The following is an 18,708-nucleotide window of genomic DNA, read 5'->3' on the forward strand; positions in this document are numbered from 1 at the left end:
ATATGACTAATCATAGCGCAGAACTATACGCTATATATACAAAGGCATCACATTTTGTGAAAACTTTCTCAAAAATGAAGAAAACATTGTTATTTTTTCAGATTCACAATCTGCAATAAATTCTGTCAAAGGTCTTAAGCATTCAAATGAAGTTGTCAACAAAATACTATCTGAATTAGACAAAAGCCAGAAGTTCTATGCACTTCATTGGGTTCCAGGACATTCAGACATTGCTAACAATGAAATAGCTGACAGATTAGCAAGAGAAGCTATTAGTGATGGTGATGTTGTAGACATACACACTCCCTTCTCAGACTTCAAGAAATTCAGAAAGAAAGTCCATAGAGAATACTACAATGATGTAATTTTACAATCCCCTAAAGGGCTATGGCATAAAAATGTACAGGAAAGATTACCTACAAAACCATGGTTCACACAATCAAAACTCAATAGGATGGAAATAACTAATGTATGCAAACTTAGATTAGGCCATGCTAGAGTGAATAAGTATCTCCATTCTAAGAACATGTACTTTACCCCACTTTGCTTGAAATGCACTCAAGGAGAAGATGAATCATTACAGCATCTATTCTGGGACTGCCCAAATTATAATTATTTCAGAGATAAACATCTTAAAGAAACATATAGAAAATATAGAAACAACCTACAGGAAGCCCTGAAATCTGTAAATGATCATATTTACAAGGAAATGAACAATTATTTGAAGGAAATAGGAAAAGCAATCTAAAATAACAAAGAAACACAAACACCAAAGAATCACATTTATGTTGTCCATTCTTGGGTTTCTTAATCCGTGGCCCTCCTCCCCTTTTCTGGGTAGTTAGGTATGCCTGATGGGCCCCTGGCAAAGAAGATCACCTATCTCTACCATCCTAAAGAATCCCTTGAACCTTTAGATAATCCTATCTTTAATACATAATTAGGTACAATAACAAAACTAGAACAAATTTACATGTAACATTGATTGTGCACATTTATGTTCAATAACAAATGTCTGTAAACTAACAAATAACCTTAATTGCAGGATGAATTGGAAGCAACCACAACTCAGTGTACATCGAGGCTGCCTGGTCTATTAAACCGAAGCCTGCTAAGCAAACTAGAGGAAAAAAAAACAACACAACTTACTAGAACACTGGAACTTAGTGATGGGAGAATCGAATACTTTAAAGAATCGAATACAGTGAATTCGTAGCCTCCCCTGTATTCGAATACTTTTACGAATACTTGTATTCGAACACCTTTGAGTATGCAAAGCATGGAAAATGAGTGTGTAATTCTTTTTTCATAATGCAACCGTTCTTTTGGCCACTGTTATTTCGTTTTACAGTAATTAATTCATTATTATAATTTATTCAATGTAATTTTAAATTATATGATTTTTAAAAGGTACATTTGTTTTGACTTGATAATTATTTCATGGTCAGTTACAGTCTTATTAATGTATTATTTTCTATTAGGAACTAATTAATATCTTTAATAATATGTCTTATTCATTTGTATGGATAATTTACATCAGATATGCATGTTATTTTGCCATGTAACTATATAAATCGGTTGTAGTTATAATAAATTCTATTCAATTGCCCTCTACCAGTAGTAACCTTGTATTTTAAATATCCAATATATTCTAAATGTTAACGATTAATAATAATCTTATGTAAATTATAGGGCTAATGGTAAAATTATAACGAATAGATGAAAACAAATGCTGCAGTAAAAACATTAAATACTCTTACGAATGCTACGGATTCGTAAGATATTCAAAAGGGAATTCAGTAGTTGAAAAAGTGTTGAATACATTTTTGAATCCCCCGAATTCGCTTTCTAGATTCAAGAAATCCTGCAAAATCTGAGGTCAAGAGCACTGAGCTAAAATTATAACTGGAGGTAGCACTGCCATGGCAGAAGTCTGTCAAGAGCGAGTCGCTGATTTTGTTAGGTTGGTATAGCAGTGAGTTTTTTTAACCAATGACATGGATTCTATAACTAGGTCTGTATGCAGTGAGTTTTTTCATCCAATAACATGGCTTCTTTATAACTCACACCTCACGCAAACATGGCGGCTGGCGACACGCATCTTTGACATTCAGTGCTACCTCCAGTTAGAATTATAGCTCAGTGGTCAAGAGTATTCACAAAAAAGTATTCGTACGAATCTGAAGTATTCGAATCTACGAATACTCGGGCTGTATTCGAATACTATTCGATTCTGTATTCGATTCTCCCAATATAATATAATATAAACGAAACGCCAAAAATGGCGGCCGGTCCTATTGCTGAACGAAATCAAGGTAAATATTAATCGTAATTGTTAGACAATCAATCATAAACCATAATTCGTTAAGAAAATAACGAGCGAATCGTTACATGTTTAGTGCATAAAAAAGTTTTCCATTATTATCTCTTTTCATAGGCTAGGTACTGGATTGTTTATCGCATCAATAGAGGTTATGTTTTTATTTAAGTTCACAAACCAAGATTAAAGTAAGCTTAGGCCCTACTATTTATTTAATTATTATTATCTTCACGGCCTTTGCCATTTTACAGTTACATACAAAAGGAATATGGCTAGGGAGTGTGCAAGTTTAGTGAATTTGTTGTCAAGTCGAGTTTTCAAGAAGCTTCGAGCTTAATAGCCTAACTTAGGCCTAGGCCTAAGTATTTTTGGTAATTATATAGATGAGGGTGACCAAGAGTTCTATAGAAATTTATATATCATTAGAAACTAGATTTTTACCTGAAAATAATGGTGCAAAAACATTTCTTCTGCCACAAAAACTGAATTTACTACGATTTTTTGAAGTTTATTTTAATGTTTTATTAGGTACATTGAATCTGCACTACAATGTTTACACTGTAAAACAGAAGTTAATAGCACAATTCACATTTATTGATTGATTATATGCCATTTTAATGTAAATATTACACTCACAACCCACACTTAGAAATATAATTACGCTAATTTAAGCAGGCAACAACTTATGTATTATTTGATTAAAATTAATTAACATTAATAAACACCTCTAGGTCGGACATATTTAATCTGGATTTGGGGACTGGGTTATGAAAATTGAAGAAGGAATAATAAAATGAATAAACAACAAATTGACACTATTCTAACCCAACCAAACTTGTCGGACAGTTTAAAATTTGTTTTATAAGTTGAAAAAGACATGTGAGGTTGGTAGGTTGGATGTTATGTGGATTCGTGACTATATTAAGTCCTATGAAGGTAGGTTAGATTAGGGAAGGTAAAGTTTAGGTTATATTTAGTTTAGTTTAGTTTAGTTTAGGTTAAAAACACGATAAATAACAATTTCAAAAATGCTGGCGCATTTTTGAAATTGTTATTTATCGTGTTTGTAGTACTTTTTACTAAGTGCAAAAACAGTCTGGATATAATATACATCAACAACTCGAATCATAATAACCTAAACTTTACCTTCCTAATCTAACCTAACTTAAAAACACTTAACAGTCACAAATCCGCATAACACCCAACCTACCAACCTCACATGTCTAAATAAGAACTGAAGTAATAAAATTCAAAAAAAATCGTAGTTAATTCAGTTTTTGTGGCAGCAGAAAAATCTTTGCACCAATTTTCAGGTAAAAATCTAGTTTCTTATGATATAGCCTATAAATTAGGCCTACTATAGAACTCTTGGTCACCCTCATCTATATAATTTCCGTATTTTTAATAAATAAATGAGCACCGATAGGTCAACCCATTGTTGTTAACCATCAATGTAACATTAGTAAGCTATCAACCATATATGTAGGCCAATGCTAGCCTATTGATAAAATAGTCTCAATAAAATCGATAATTTCAGGGCTAACTAGGCCTACTTAATTGATGTTTTTTCATTTTGAATTTTTTGTCTGCTTTCCCCCTTAGCTAAATTTAGCTAGGCCTACTATTTCGACGTTCTAGATTGGCAGACTCTCTTACACATTTTCTCTTTCACATTTAAAACAAAATTTTGTTCTTAATTAACTTAATTGATTAAGTTGCACTGGAGCATGAGTGCTGCCTTTGAAATTTAAATAACTTCTTGATCAGCATTGTACGTGTTATTAAATTTACGGAAAGTAAATAAAAGAAACGTCTTATAACACTTAAAACATATATTTACGCTTAATACTGTTACTCACAAGACGGTAAAATATACAAAATAGATGGTAAGTGGTGATCGATTTCGATTGGACACTCCAATCATCATCAGACCCAATAGGCGAATGACAAGAATCTTGATTTGCGTCCCTACTTATACCCTATTGGCTACCGGAAGCACCGGCCAATACATTTTTATATGTACAACTGGAATCGAAATTTACTTGTTCATTAAAGTAATCAACTTATTTCTATTTTTACATTTTAGCGAATTTCCCTATAGGGAAGTAGCTATTACCGTAGGTGGCATGGTAAGACTTAGGCCCGGGACCGATTTACTTTTTCATTTTGATGTCCCCAGAGGCCAAAAACACCATTCGTTCAAATTTATATATTTGTATATATATATATATATATATATATAGATTTATATATATATATACGTCCGTGAACGCGATAACTTGAGTAATTTTTGTCCGATTTTGATGAAATTTGGCTTAACGGTGTAAGGCGGGATAAACTTAAATGAGTTCGCGAACCAGCATGATCGGACCATGGCAACGGGGTTTTACGGGAGGTTTTATGGGGTAAAAAATGGTTTTTCTCATTTTTGACCCTCAAAACACAAAATTTCCCAATTTCTCTCTAGACCTTTTTAAAGAGTTTAAAAAAACAAATAATTTAGTATATCAAAGTGTTTTTGTGCGGTTATTGGTAACGGAGAAAATTCAAAAAATTGTAAATTTAAAATTCCCATGTTATTCTTATGGAGAATATTGTAAACTGTCGTATTTTGCTTGTTTTGGTGATATATTTTGATCAAACTTGGCAAATTTATTTATTTTATACTAAGCTATTAATATTTTACTAAAATACACACTTTATTATTTTCCTTGTAGCAGCAAACCTAGGTATTCATTAAACCTAAAATGTTATTTAAATAAATTTTATTGAGAATCAATTCAGACAAATGGAAATTCGCTTAGTCGGCAGGTTTGCTGCGGCGGGGGTATTTCCTTATAAATATACAATTCTTCCCAAGCATTCATCACATATCCTTTCCTACAATTCTTTAAAATAGGCTACATAAACTATCCTCCATTTTTCCTATTGAGTGGCCATTTTGTAACAGGTGTTGTGCGACATTTCATCTCTCCAGCTTGTTGTTCCTCCACGCAGATGTGTGGTCCTTGAAGCGGTTAACGAAGTTCACAGTCTGTCCAATGTAGAAGCTATCACAATCGTTACAATTGATTTTATAGATGCCGGAAGCGTCTAATTTGTTACAATCTTCTATTTTTGGAAGCAGTATTTTACTCAAGGTGTTCTGAGTCCTGTAGGCTATTGAAACTCCGTATTTCTTGCATCTGTTAGCAGTCCTTTGTGTTGTAGTCCCTGTGTAGCTAAATGTGACATATCTGGTGTTTTCCTCTTTTATCTCTTCTAATGTTGTTCTGCTGCGTAGTGTATTCTGTCTATTGATTTTTCTCCTCGTCTTTCTTGCGATGTCCTCTATTGTCTTGGTTCGAAATCCATTAACTTGAGCGATCTTCTTAATGGTGTCCAGTTCTTTCTTCCTATTGGCTTGGCTAAGTGGGATCTTATAGGCTCGGTACATCGAGGATCTAAAGGCTGCGGTCTTGTGGATTGTCGGATGGATAGACTTGCTGTTTATTGTAGTGTCCATTTGCGTAGGTTTACTGTAGATGTCAAACTCGATCTTGCTGTCTTTTCTCTCTAATGTGAGGTGCAGGAAGTTGATCTTTTCGTTATCTTCAAACTCGTTGGTAAAGGTGAGGTTTGGATGGTGGCTGTTAAGTGTCTGCATCATCGTTTCATGCTCTTGCTCCTGGGATTGTCTGAAGATAACAAGAATGTCGTCTACATATCTAACATACAGTTTTACATCATGATTCTTTCTTAAATTCTGTAACATTTCATTTTCCTGATGCTGTAAAAATATTTCTGACAAAATTGCCGAAAGTGGACTTCCCATAGCTAAACTATCTGTTTGTTCGTAAAATCTATATTGTTAAATCTGAAATAGTTTTGTTTCAAAACAGTCACAAGCAATTTTACAATCTGATTGACATATTCGTTGTCTAAACTATTCTGTAAAAGCCTACATTTAACAAGATCTACAGTTTCAGATACAGGTATGTTGGTGTACAGATTTGTAGGGGTATAAGTAGGGATGCCATTCAAGATTCTTGTCATTCGCCTATTGGGTCTGATGATGATTGGAGTGTCCAATCGAAATCGATCACCACTTACCATCTATTTTGTATATTTACCATCTTGTGAGTAACAGTATAAGCGTAAATATATGTTTTAAGTGTTATAAGACGTTTCTTTTATTTACTTTCCGTTTGAAATTTATTACAAATGAATTGATGTTTTGCCGCATTTAATTTATAACAAGTACCTCCACAATGTAGACAGTTTTTCTTACTCTCACTCTTCTCCTGTCTAAGTCTATGCGGTAGTGCCTAACTTAAGTTAGTCTAGTCCTTGGTATTTTTGGATTTGATATTTCACTACCCTTTCAGTAGAATGAATAGCTGCCTAACTTATAAGTAAAAATTCAGTTTCAGTTCGACCTACCGGTATGGAAAAAACTTCAATGTCACAGATGGCCAAATACATCTTACTTAAAAAAACAGTTAACTTAAATAAGTTAAGAACTGAACTTAAGAAGTTAAGAAGTTGATAACTTAAAAAAGGTATACAAACAAAATTTAAACTAAGCAATGCAAGAATTATACAGCGAAATAAAATCTTGTGTGCTTTTCAGCGCATGAACACGTTTTTGTCTCTATTTTTATCGCTTTACAGAAAGCTATTAAAACTGCAGTCATGAATAGGTTTGCCCATTATTATTCAAGCAATTTGCTCTTTTCAGATGCAACAATCTATGTTGGAGGACTGGACGACAAAGTGTCGGAAACTCTTATGTGGGAATTGTTTGTACAGGCTGGACCAGTTGGTAAGTAATAGGGTACTTTAACTGTCGATCATTAGTAATGGATATTGCTTGAAGGATGGGATTGTATGTTGAACTTAAAGTGCAAAGTCAATTCAATTCTAATTCTAGTAAATTCTATCTAATTACATAAAAATATAGGCCCCTAAGGTAAGTTAAACTTTATCTTTTCAATGAAAATATATATTTTCAATTAAATTGCCTTAAATGTGATAAGTTAAGACCTCGTAATACAACAGTGTGGCTTTGAAAGAATAGGCAGCTATTATGTAGTGTACAGTTTAGCATTTTCTTAAAAAAAAAAGTTTTTTCTTAGTAAGCTATTTATTATAAAATTTAATTGTCTGTTTACCGGTACCTCCCCAGTGGTCATTAATCTTGCATTCAAATCTGAAAGTCACTGGTTTGATTCCAAATGAGATGGCCTAGTTTCTGAACACAGGTGCCATTGTTACTAAGCTGTCAATTAATCATATTAACTAATATAAGGTGGACATTAGATATTAACAAGAAAAAGGTTTGACCACTCCCTTACAAAAAACATTTAAAAATTGAATTCCAAATGGGGTGAAAACCAAACAAATAGCCTAAACTTAAACTTATAAAACCACTTTACAAATTTAAAATTGTTACGGAAAGTAAATGAATGAAACGTCTTATAACACTTAAAACATATATTTACGCTTATACTGTTAAGGCGAATGACATAACGTCATAACATAACATACGGTAACGTCATTCGCCTATTGGGTCTGATGATGATTGGAGTGTCCAATCAAAATCGATCACCACTTACCATCTGTTTTGTATATTTACCATCTTGTGAATAACAGTATAAGCATAAATATATGTTTTAAGTGTTATAAGACTTTCTTTTATTTACTTTCCGTCAATTTAATAACACGTACAATGCTGATCAAGAAGTTATTTAAAATTGTTGTCATGAATTGTTTCAGTCAGTTGTATAGTCATTTATAAGAGGCTACTTAAAATCTCCTTAATACAGGGTGACACAAAGGAACCGAACAATTTTTATATACGTAGTACACAGTAGTTAAAAGGAATAAAATGGTTTTAATACTGTACATAGTGATTTAAACATTTGCCATTTGTTACCGAACAGTCATTCTTAATAGCGTATTTCGGCTTGGCGTTTATTGTTCCATGGCGTTCAATATTAAAATGTCGACGAAATCTCAGCTGGGTTTTGACGACGGATTTACCATTATGGACAAAAGTATCGTATGCAAAAACGTGATGGTCTAATGTCCACTAAGCCATTTCAAATTTCAAAAAAATGGCAACCCTCACTGAAGGTTATGACATAACCTCAATCTTCCTACCACGTGCGACAACCTCTGTGTCACCCTGTACCTTGAAACAGCTTAATTACTGTCATCCCTAAACAGCATTACTTGCCATGTAAGAAAGGTTAGGGTTTTTTATTCTCAAGATTAGCAATGTTTGTAGGCTAAAAATGGTTTTTTACCCATTATTCTACTAACTTAGGCCTACTTCAATACTGAATTTAAAATGTTGGTACAGTAGGCTCCTTTGTTAAATTGGTTATGTTAGGTTTTTGTAGTGTTATTGTTATGTATTTGTTTTAGTTAACGTTCACATGCCAAAGGACCGTGTCACTCAGATGCACCAAGGCTATGGTTTTGTGGAGTTCATGGGAGAAGATGATGCGGATTATGCAATCAAGATAATGAACATGATAAAGCTGTACGGGAAGCCCATCAGAGTTAACAAGGTTGGATTTTTTATTCTGTTATTACTATGTATAGGCTATCCTTAATGTAATTGAAAGGAACAAAGCATAATCTTAAGTGAATATGAAAAAAGTAGACAGTATCCTAGAAGTCCAGTAGGCTAATTATTGGTTTTCTCAAACACATAGAGTAGACTCCCTCTTACCCTGACTCCTACCACAGAAAACATACTACTATAACCCAGAATGCCAACCGCATGGTAAAAAGCGTTAAATAATTTGAGAGAGCTTTGCCTGTCAGTTCGTAGGCAGCGCCACCAGCGTTGCAATGCACTCAGCATAGCAACGCTGGTGGCGCTGCCTACGAATTGACAGGCAAAGCTCTCTCAAAGTACTTAACGCTTTTTACCATGTGGTCGGCATTCTGGGTTATAGTAGCCTAGTATGTTTTCTGTGCTCCTACCGACCGATACCAGTTTGGATAACGGTTTTTCCGGTTAAACTGACGTCCCCAAAAACTCGTTAAAATGGAACGCATACTGTACAGTATTTGACTTAATTTAGGAGAGCATAGTAGGTATATCTTTCCCACGAGAACAGTCGTTTCAGTACCGCCCACTTCCTGCCAATAACTTATGGTCCGGTTAAACCGATGTGCTGATTTAACTGACTTCCGGTTAAAGAGATGTCATTTCCACCGAGTGTAGTCCAGTAAAACCAATGTCCGGTTTAAAGGTGTCCGGATAAGAGGGAGTCTACTATAGAGTGAAAGCCTTCCAATGTTTGCGTTTTGATACAAACTCTACATATTGATAAGCTGACACCATTTGTCACTCTTCAATTCTCATACATCTGTTTTATGTAATTTTGGTTTTCCCTTGTAGATTAAAAAAAGTAATTAGGCCTATTAAAGAAATTTTATACCGTTTAATGTATCCAACATATTTAAGGAATTTAAGTTCATGTAACCTAATAATGTAAAATGCTGGATGCTGTTAGTGAATGATTAAATAAATCAAGTGAGAATCCAGTCAGGCAAATGGAAATTTGCTTAGTCTGCAGGTTTGCTGCAGTAGGGGTATTTATGTATTTTAAACTGAAACTTGTACTAGAGTTTGTAGTTTAGATCCAAAATAAAAATAAATAAACAGGCTATTGCAGTTGGTCTGTGGTTTTTGTAATAACCAAACCTTTTGATAACTCCAAGTGTGCAAGATTGGTGTTGAAGTAATGGTTTTATTTATCGTATGCCTACAATTCAAGAAGGCAACTTTAATTCACTCGTTTTCTAAACTATGAATTATCTAAAAGTATGATTCTTCAATTGTTTGACAGTGAAAAAAATAGTGAAATGAACAATTCTGATGAATGTAGGCCTACTAAATTTCACTACTACCACAGTTGAACGTGGTTAGGTCCAAAAAGTTGATCTCATCTTTTGTCTCTTTTACAGGCTTCAGCACATCAAAAGAACCTAGACGTTGGGGCCAACATATTCATTGGAAATTTGGATGCAGAAGTTGATGAAAAATTGCTGTACGACACATTTTCAGCCTTTGGTGTCATCTTACAAACGCCGAAGGTAAATTGTGTTAGCATTAAATTTGACTACTTGGCCATTAAAAATGTCTCATATATACATTTTTGTAATTTTTCAGATAACCATTTCAGTAAAATAATCTGTATTATGCTATTCTTACAATGGTTACATAAAATACATAATTTCAAAGTAGTAATACAAACATAAGTGCCATGAGATTTAGAACCATTATATTTTTGTAGCTACTTAAGGAAAATAATCGCTTGAGAAAGTGAGAAGGGGACGTGCTTTATTGTTGCTTTAACACGTTTGCTGCGGCACGTCAAATGGCGGTCGTATCCCCAGTGCGGCGCAGCCCTCAGCGTCGAACAAACCCGATTGCCGCGTGTGATTGGCTTTCCAATTTTGGTCTGACGAATAGCAAATAACGTGCGAGGATGCCCTGCTTTACAATGACGTAGTTCGCTAAACACCCACAGATAGCAGCACTGCTTGGAACGTAGCCGGTCCCATTGGAATTGTATTGCCAAATGGAGGGAAAAAGACGGGACAAAAAGTAGATTTTTGAGATTGCCAGACGGGGATTTTACGGGGAAATTTACTACCAACCTACACCACAACAAAATGCAAGTCACAGACTACACGCTAACGTGGTATAGGTCAGCTTTCGGCCGACGCTAGAGCAAAAACGTACCCGATCGGGAACTGCCGCACTCTACGTGTTAAGTTTGTTTTTACATTCTGAGGTACCACACGGGGTATCTGTACACACAAAACACTTAAGGTATTGGCAGGAGGGCCATAGGCCAGGTTAGCAACATAAAATACATGAAACAACAACATTTACAAAGCTACATTTACTCAATTGATAATGTAAACTCTTACCTTAGCAATCCTTATTGTGGTTATCCGATATTAATTTCGAACCTGTAAGTCCATCTTCAGTCGGAAGTCTAGGGAGACCAAATACTTATAATAGGATCCACCCGATAGGTTTCGTAGGAAGTATGTTGACATTTAACACGATACAAATTACAGTTTTACCTTTGTACCTTTGTACATTATTCATGTCATCTGTAATTTGTATCGTGTTAAATGTCAACATACTTCCTACGAAACCTATCGGGTGGATCCTATTATAAGTATTTGGTCTCCCTAGACTTCCGACTGAAGATGGACCTACGGGTTCGAAATTAATATCCAATAACCACATTAAGGATTGCTAAGGTAAGAGTTTACATTATCAATTGACTACATTTACTCCTGAAAATGGTATAATAATAACAAATAATCAAAATAATACCATAATTTCTTAGAGAAATAACAAAAAAACTACTACAATAACAAACAATACCCTGATCTCAGTTTATTGAACTTTAAAACATAAAAACAGCAAGTAAAATTTTAAAGGATAGAAAATTCATAGAAATTTATAGGCACTTTTTAAATTATGAAAATTAAAAATCAAATTATACCAGTGCCTATCTATATTGTCAGGCTTCCCTTAAGAAACTGGCCAATCTCTGCCTTTTGGATATTTATCAAAATCAATTTTTTCCAAACTTAAGGCATTAAAATAATTTTTCCTTATTAGGCCTACCTAAAATTGGGCACACAGACAGAAAATGGAAGATGGATTCTTTTTAATTTAAATTGCATATTGAACTTACATTTCTGGCCATTCAATGTTTAAAATTTAAGTAGGGAATGATGCTTGATGAATATTTGTTTAACATTTAGGAATAGGTAGATGAAAGGTAAAGGCTACAATATTAAAAATATGTTTTTTAATGTTTATCAAAATATTAACTTTTTACAGATTATGAGAGATCCAGAAACTGGTAACTCAAAGGGATTTGCTTTTATCAACTACGCAAGTTTTGATGCATCAGATGCTGCAATAGACGCAATGAACGGCCAATATCTCTGCAATCGTCCGGTATCTGTGTCATATGCATACAAGAAGGACGCCAAGGGAGAGAGACACGGATCAGCTGCGGAGAGGTTGTTGGCAGCTCAGAACCCTCTATCACAGGCCGACCGACCTCATCAGCTGTTTGCAGACGCACCACCTACAGCCCCCATTCCACCCCCACCACCTCCTGTGAATGTCATGGGGTTGGGTTTGGGACCTCCTCCACCTCCTGTGGGATTCAACCCTCCGCCACCACCCCCAGTTCCTCCACCAGGATCGATTCCTCCTCCTATGAATCTACCGCCTCCTCCACTTCCTCCTCAGCAACCTCCTCCGATGAACATGTCTCAGATGCCTCCACCCATGGGAAACATGATGAACCAGCAAAACCCTCCACCCCCGCCACTTCCTCCATTACCTCCTACCTCGTCTGCTCCTTCCAACATCATGCCGCCTCAGGGCATGCCCCGCCCACCCATGCCCCCACCTGGGCTGGGTCCACCCAACATGAACATGCCACCTGGACCACCCAACATGCAAAACATGCAGGGTATGCAAATGCCCCCCATGCCTCCAAACATGCCCCCAAATATGCAGGGTCCCATGGGACAGATGCCTCCCAATATGCAAGGCCCACATGGCATGCAAGGCCCACCCAACATGCCACCCAATATGATGAACCAGGGAGGCATGCCTCCACCACCCCGCATGATGCCACCTCCGCCCTGGCAGCAGCAAGGGCCCCCACCACATATGCAGAACCAAGGCGGCCGCTACCCTCCGCCTCCACCTCCTCATGGTAGGTTGTAAGAATAAGATATTCGAACTAGAAATAGACTAATTAACTTTAAAAACTATATAATACCAGCCTCTTAAATATTTTTCAGTTTATTTAAAATCAAAAGTTTAATTTTTCAGGTAACTCAATTACCAGACTTAAACATATCATAGGAGTCTGCAGGTCTCCAAAATTTTACAGGCCAATAGTTGGTCCGAGAGATTCACAAAAGTGAGATATTCAAAAGATGTTCACAATTTCGTCATAATCACAGAAGAGGTTCTTAATTTCAACCCAGTCGCAGGAGATGTTGACATTTTCTGCTGCATTCATGGTAGATGTTCAGAATTTCACGGAATTGCTAGGATCGTTCTGAATTTCATCGTAATTACGAATTATGTTTATTATGATTTTGCTGGGATTGTTTAAGGCAATGTCTCTGCGACCCCAATAATTGCACTACACCTAATTCCAGCAGAGTGAGAGTGCTATTGAATGGCATACATTACATCAACCTTACTTTAATACGCTACGTAGAACAACACAAAAATGTGTCTAAACTTTAAGAAATGGTTGTTATAGGTCATATGTTATACATAGTAAAGTATTAAATTAAATTACTTGACTGGTTATTCACTGAAGTTGAGCAGGGCAGGATTCAGTTTGTGACCGCTGACTAGTTATAAAACAATATTTTATATATAAAACAAGCAGGGGGTTTTTATTTGATGATTCTGAATCAACCACTTGACTTTAAATTATTAAGGAAATAATAGACGATGTATGTTCGGTAATTTACTGGACAAATATAATACAAAATCCCTAACCTACATAGTTTTCTAGGGCCTAATTAGTGTGTCTAAATGAAAAATTTCATTTGTGTTGCAAATTAAATATAAATGCAGGTTTTCTTCAGAATTTATGGATTCGTAATACTCACAAGACTTCCTGGCTATCACCCTCTACAACAGGATATAAATGTCTAATAATAAGTCTCAAGCTATTAAAATGACAAATTAACCAGAATTATTTCACGGTTTTATTTATGTGGTTTGGGAAATGGAACGGTTCAGTTATAATTTTCAATGAATTAATTTACACCAAACTATATGATAGCATAGACAAATAGAATAAATATAGAGCGTCAGCTGTGCTGCGGTTTTATAAGTTCTGGCGTCCACCGCTAGGTTGCTGCAGCGTTTGCTGGTCACATACGGCTCCTGTGCTCCTCGCCTGCGTTTTTCAACTCACACTTGTACCAAACTCCATTGGAATCTGATGATTTTTACTTGAGTTATTATGCTAATGGACTTTTATATGTGAATTAAAACAGAATGTATTTTTTGTCTTCTGGGGACATAAAAACAAAAAATAAATTGTCCCAGGGCCAGGTATTACCATGAGACTTGCGGTAATAGCTTATTCTCCAGAGGAAATTCGCTAAAAACCATTTACCAATATTTTAAAGTCATAAAACATAATTTTACGTGTTTGATAATATTTCTATAACCCATACTTTACAGCCATGACATTTTATTTGAACACCTGGTCAAGTTTATATTTTACAGGCAATCGCCCCCCGCCTGGCTGGAGACCTCCTCCTCCTCGAGGTGGGCCTCCGTTTGGGCGACCACCGTTTCCGCCACGAGGCCCACCACCTCCCCCCCCTAGACAGCGACCGCCGCAGAACTACCATGATAGAGATGATTACGAAGAAAACAACTATCCTGACTACGGAGAGAACTACTAGAATGTGTGTTTTATTATTAAACACTAGTACTGTATTTATAATATTATGTGTCTGATTTACCTCTGAAACAAACAGATTTTTATTAATAAAGAAGTTCTTAATAGAAGTCTAGTAACTTTTTTAAAATGGTTTTGCATTTTTTGTACCTGTATGACATACTGTATTTATTTAATTTTGGCGTGAGTTAATGAGTCATTAAAAAAAAATTGTTATATTGAGAAAATGGTACACAGAATTGTTTTGTTTTATATAGCTAGTTTCTGATCAGCCAGATCAAATCTATACTGTTTATTCTAATTATTTACCAAAAAGCGAGATTGAATTCAAACACTTGTTTATTTCGTCACCAGCATGGCAACCATTTCATTAAAAAGTATAACCCGTAAGCTCCATGTTAATTTTATTAAATTAATTTTTTGTGCTAAGTTTTAGCCTATTTTAAATTGTAAAGGGGTTCTGCACGGGAGAATATTTTTCTAACAGTTTGGCACTATGCACACGAGCTGAGTAGAAAGTTTTTAAAGAAGCATGCTTGCCTATTAATATATAGATAAGAATAGAGATGATGTTTTTGAAGATGTAAAAAAGTGTTGATTAGATAAATTTAAATTATAGACTAGAAGTTTTTTTAGATATTATAAATTAAAACTATTTTTAAAAAAACTTGTATAAAAAAAATACTTTTAAAGAAAAAACGGCTTCAAGTATTATATATATAGATTCTTTTTGTAATATCACATAAAAGACCGTGGTAACATTTATACATTTAATAAGGTTTTTAGCAAATTTCCCATATAGGGAATTGTTACCGTAGTACTCATGGTAAGACCTGGACGCGGGACTGATTTTTTTTCCGTTTTGAGGTCCCTAGAGGCCAAAAACACCATCCGTTCAAATTCATATCCTACTAATCTAATATATAAAATTCTCGTGTCACAGTGTTTGTCTGCAAACTCCTCCGGAACGACTTCACCGATCGTTATGAAATTTGGTGTGTAAATTCTGTAGGTATGCGAATCGGACGTAAACTATTTCCCGTTTCGAAATTCTTAAAAGGGCTCCGCCCCAGTGGCTCTGCAGTTTCCCATGTTAACCTTATGAGAAATGGAATTAATGAATCTTAACAGCTGTTTCAATTAAACAAGTTGGTTCTGTTCTATGATGTTCAATAGCATTAAAGTTACAAGGATTACCAACAGGGTGCAGCACTATTATTTCTTTTACATTTATGACAACAGCTAATTTGCAACCAAAAGGTGAGTGAGCGTAGCGAACGAACTTCAACCTGGAGGCGAGTTAGCGTAGCGAACGAGCTAACCTGAAGGCAAGTGAGCGCAGCGAACGAGCTCCAACCTGAAGGCAAGTGAGCGCAGCGAACGAGCTCCAACCCAAAGGTGAGTGAGCGTAGCGAACGAACTTCAACCAGGACGTGATTGAGCGATGCGAACGAGATCATCTTGAAAATTAAACGTAACGGTACTTTCTTTCCATCGGTCTGTCTTAGGGGAAACCTATAACTTAGGCGATATGTATGTTTGTGACAAGTAAACACGAAAAATACTGGTCGGATTGGGCTGAAATTTGGCATGATGATAGCTCACATTCCCGATTAACATATAGGGATATTCTTATCTCAAAAATCCTTTTGGGCTCCGCCCCAGTAACTCCGCAGTTCCCCATTTTAACCTTATTAGTATTCATATTTAAAAGGGATTAAAGGATTTTGTCAGCTGTTTCAATTACACAATTTGTTCTATGATATTCAATATTCTTAAAAGTCATAAGGTTCACCGACAGGTTGCAGCACTATTATTTGATTTTTCATTCATGACAACATAGCTCATTTGAACCAAGCCGCAACAAAAGGCTGTGATGCACAATGAGAACTGTTAAAGTAGGATTGCTTACAGTTAACTTTATGTTTTTAATTTATAAATAATGTTTTCATATTGTGCGGATATTCAATAATTTACTTTTTTATTGTTTAGGTATAATGGTAGAACATTATTGCTATGGTATATGTGTTATACTATAGCTTCCGTAAATTAAAAGAACCAAATTTTCTCAAACCGTGTCCTCTTCCATTGTTAACACAAAGCATGAGTATAACTGCAATAAGCATTTTATACTTATTTGCAAACCCCGTACGAAGGACGGGTATTCTGCTAGTATATATATATAGTATATATGTGTCCGTTAGCACGATAACTCGAGCAAAAATTATCCAATTTTGATGAAATTTGGCATAAACGTGTAAACCTACATTCATTTGAACCAGCATGTTCGGACTATGGGAACGGGGGTTTTATGGGGTAAAAATAGATTTTTCCCATTTTTTACCCAAAAAATATAAAATTTTGCAATTTATTTCCAAACCATTTTGTAGAGCTTAAAAAAAAAAATAATTGAGTATATTGAAGCATTATTATGCGCCTAATGGTTACGGAGAAAATTCTGAAAAATTTAAATTTAAAATTCTCATGTTATTCTTATGGAGAATAAGTAAACTGTTGTAGTTTGCTTGTTTATGAACATATTTTGATCAAATTTGGAAAATGTTTTTATTTCTTACTAACTATCAACATAAAAAAAAAGACAGTTTTGCCCTCCCTGATGCAGCAAACCTAAGTACTCGTTAAACTAATTCTATTTTAATAGGAAATAAATGTTATACTTTTAAGTAGACATTTTAGTGTAAATCCCATCAGGCAAATGGAAATTCGCTTAGTCTGCAGGTTTGCTGCGGCGGGGGTATTTTAATAAAGAGGTTGGCGGTCTCTCTTAACCTTGCATTTGCCCGTCCACAGGCTATGGACCTTTGCATGGAAAGTATTCAGCAAAGCAAGGGGTGAGCCAATACAGGATAACGTGCAAGAATGGTACAAGGGTGAGCTGTATTGGTAAAAAGTAGTGGCAGTGACCAGGATCCGAACCCATGATATTGCTGCCTTGAGCCCTAAGTCCGTGATGCTACCGACTTACCAACAGTTAAAAGTTTGCGTGACATGATCTACAACTCTGCAGTCATGATAAAATACTGGACATCTTAGTGATCGCGGATGAATATTGACAACTCCTACATTAACGGCGAAATAGTAAAGATCGTTTGTGGACACGCGGATTTCATCAACGTCTCCCGTGAACGCGGCAAAACAGATTATCAGTGAAATAAATTTATTTTAATTTTTTTTTTTATAAATCATTTATAGCTAAATTTTTAAAAATATTTAAAATTATAGGTACTTTTTCAATGAAATGGTGATCTTAATCCACATACAACTATCTTAATGTGTCCAACATAATCTTAACCATCCACCATTACAGTATTTGAATCAAGAAAAAAATTTGAGGCCTTGGCAACCGCCGTTAGGAAAAAATACTTCTCTGCGGTCCAGCATTATATTGCCCCTGGAAGTGTCTGTGTATCATGTCCCTCAAACTCGGAAGATTTTCACGATTTCGTCATGATCGAGGGAGACAAAGATGATGTCTCCGCCATCGCACATGATGTTCCCTATTTTGCTGTGAACGAAGAAGATGTTCATGATCCCTCTGTGACCGCAGAAGATGCTTTCAATTTGGTCACGATTAAAGATTTTGTAAAAACCAATTGTAGTATAATATACTATTAATTATTAATTGTTATATGTATTTTAAAAATATTTACTTTATTTCCATAAATTACCTGATTTTGATTCGATGCAATAAGGTCAATATGTTTACTCAACCTGAAAGAAATAAAAAATGTCTGGCCCCGACCTTAAGCCCTAATATTTTTACTAGATAAAATTAGAGACTCATTTATTAGCTAGTCTCCTAGGTTTTTTAGCCGATCGGATTGTTGGAAACAAAAGGTCAATCCATCGTGTTGAAGTACAATATGTGTATTT

General features: G+C 35.3%; 1 protein-coding gene across 1 annotated transcript; it reads left to right on the forward strand.

The window, feature by feature from the left end:
• The first annotated feature begins 2,281 nt into the window (after window positions 1-2,281).
• Window positions 2,282-14,944, forward strand: LOC129002791 (splicing factor 3B subunit 4-like). The gene is made up of 6 exons (XM_054430846.1): window positions 2,282-2,315; window positions 7,041-7,124; window positions 8,732-8,877; window positions 10,289-10,417; window positions 12,195-13,089; window positions 14,637-14,944. Exons 1-6 carry the CDS (start codon window positions 2,282-2,284, stop codon window positions 14,816-14,818), a joined length of 1,470 nt encoding a protein of 489 aa, XP_054286821.1. The 3' UTR covers window positions 14,819-14,944.
• The last annotated feature ends 3,764 nt before the right edge of the window (window positions 14,945-18,708 follow it).

This window comes from Macrosteles quadrilineatus, unplaced genomic scaffold, assembly GCF_028750875.1.
Source record: "Macrosteles quadrilineatus isolate MER2022 unplaced genomic scaffold, UCM_ALF_1.0 Scaffold_9__3_contigs__length_116548681, whole genome shotgun sequence".
NCBI classification, from domain to species: Eukaryota; Metazoa; Arthropoda; class Insecta; order Hemiptera; family Cicadellidae; genus Macrosteles; species Macrosteles quadrilineatus.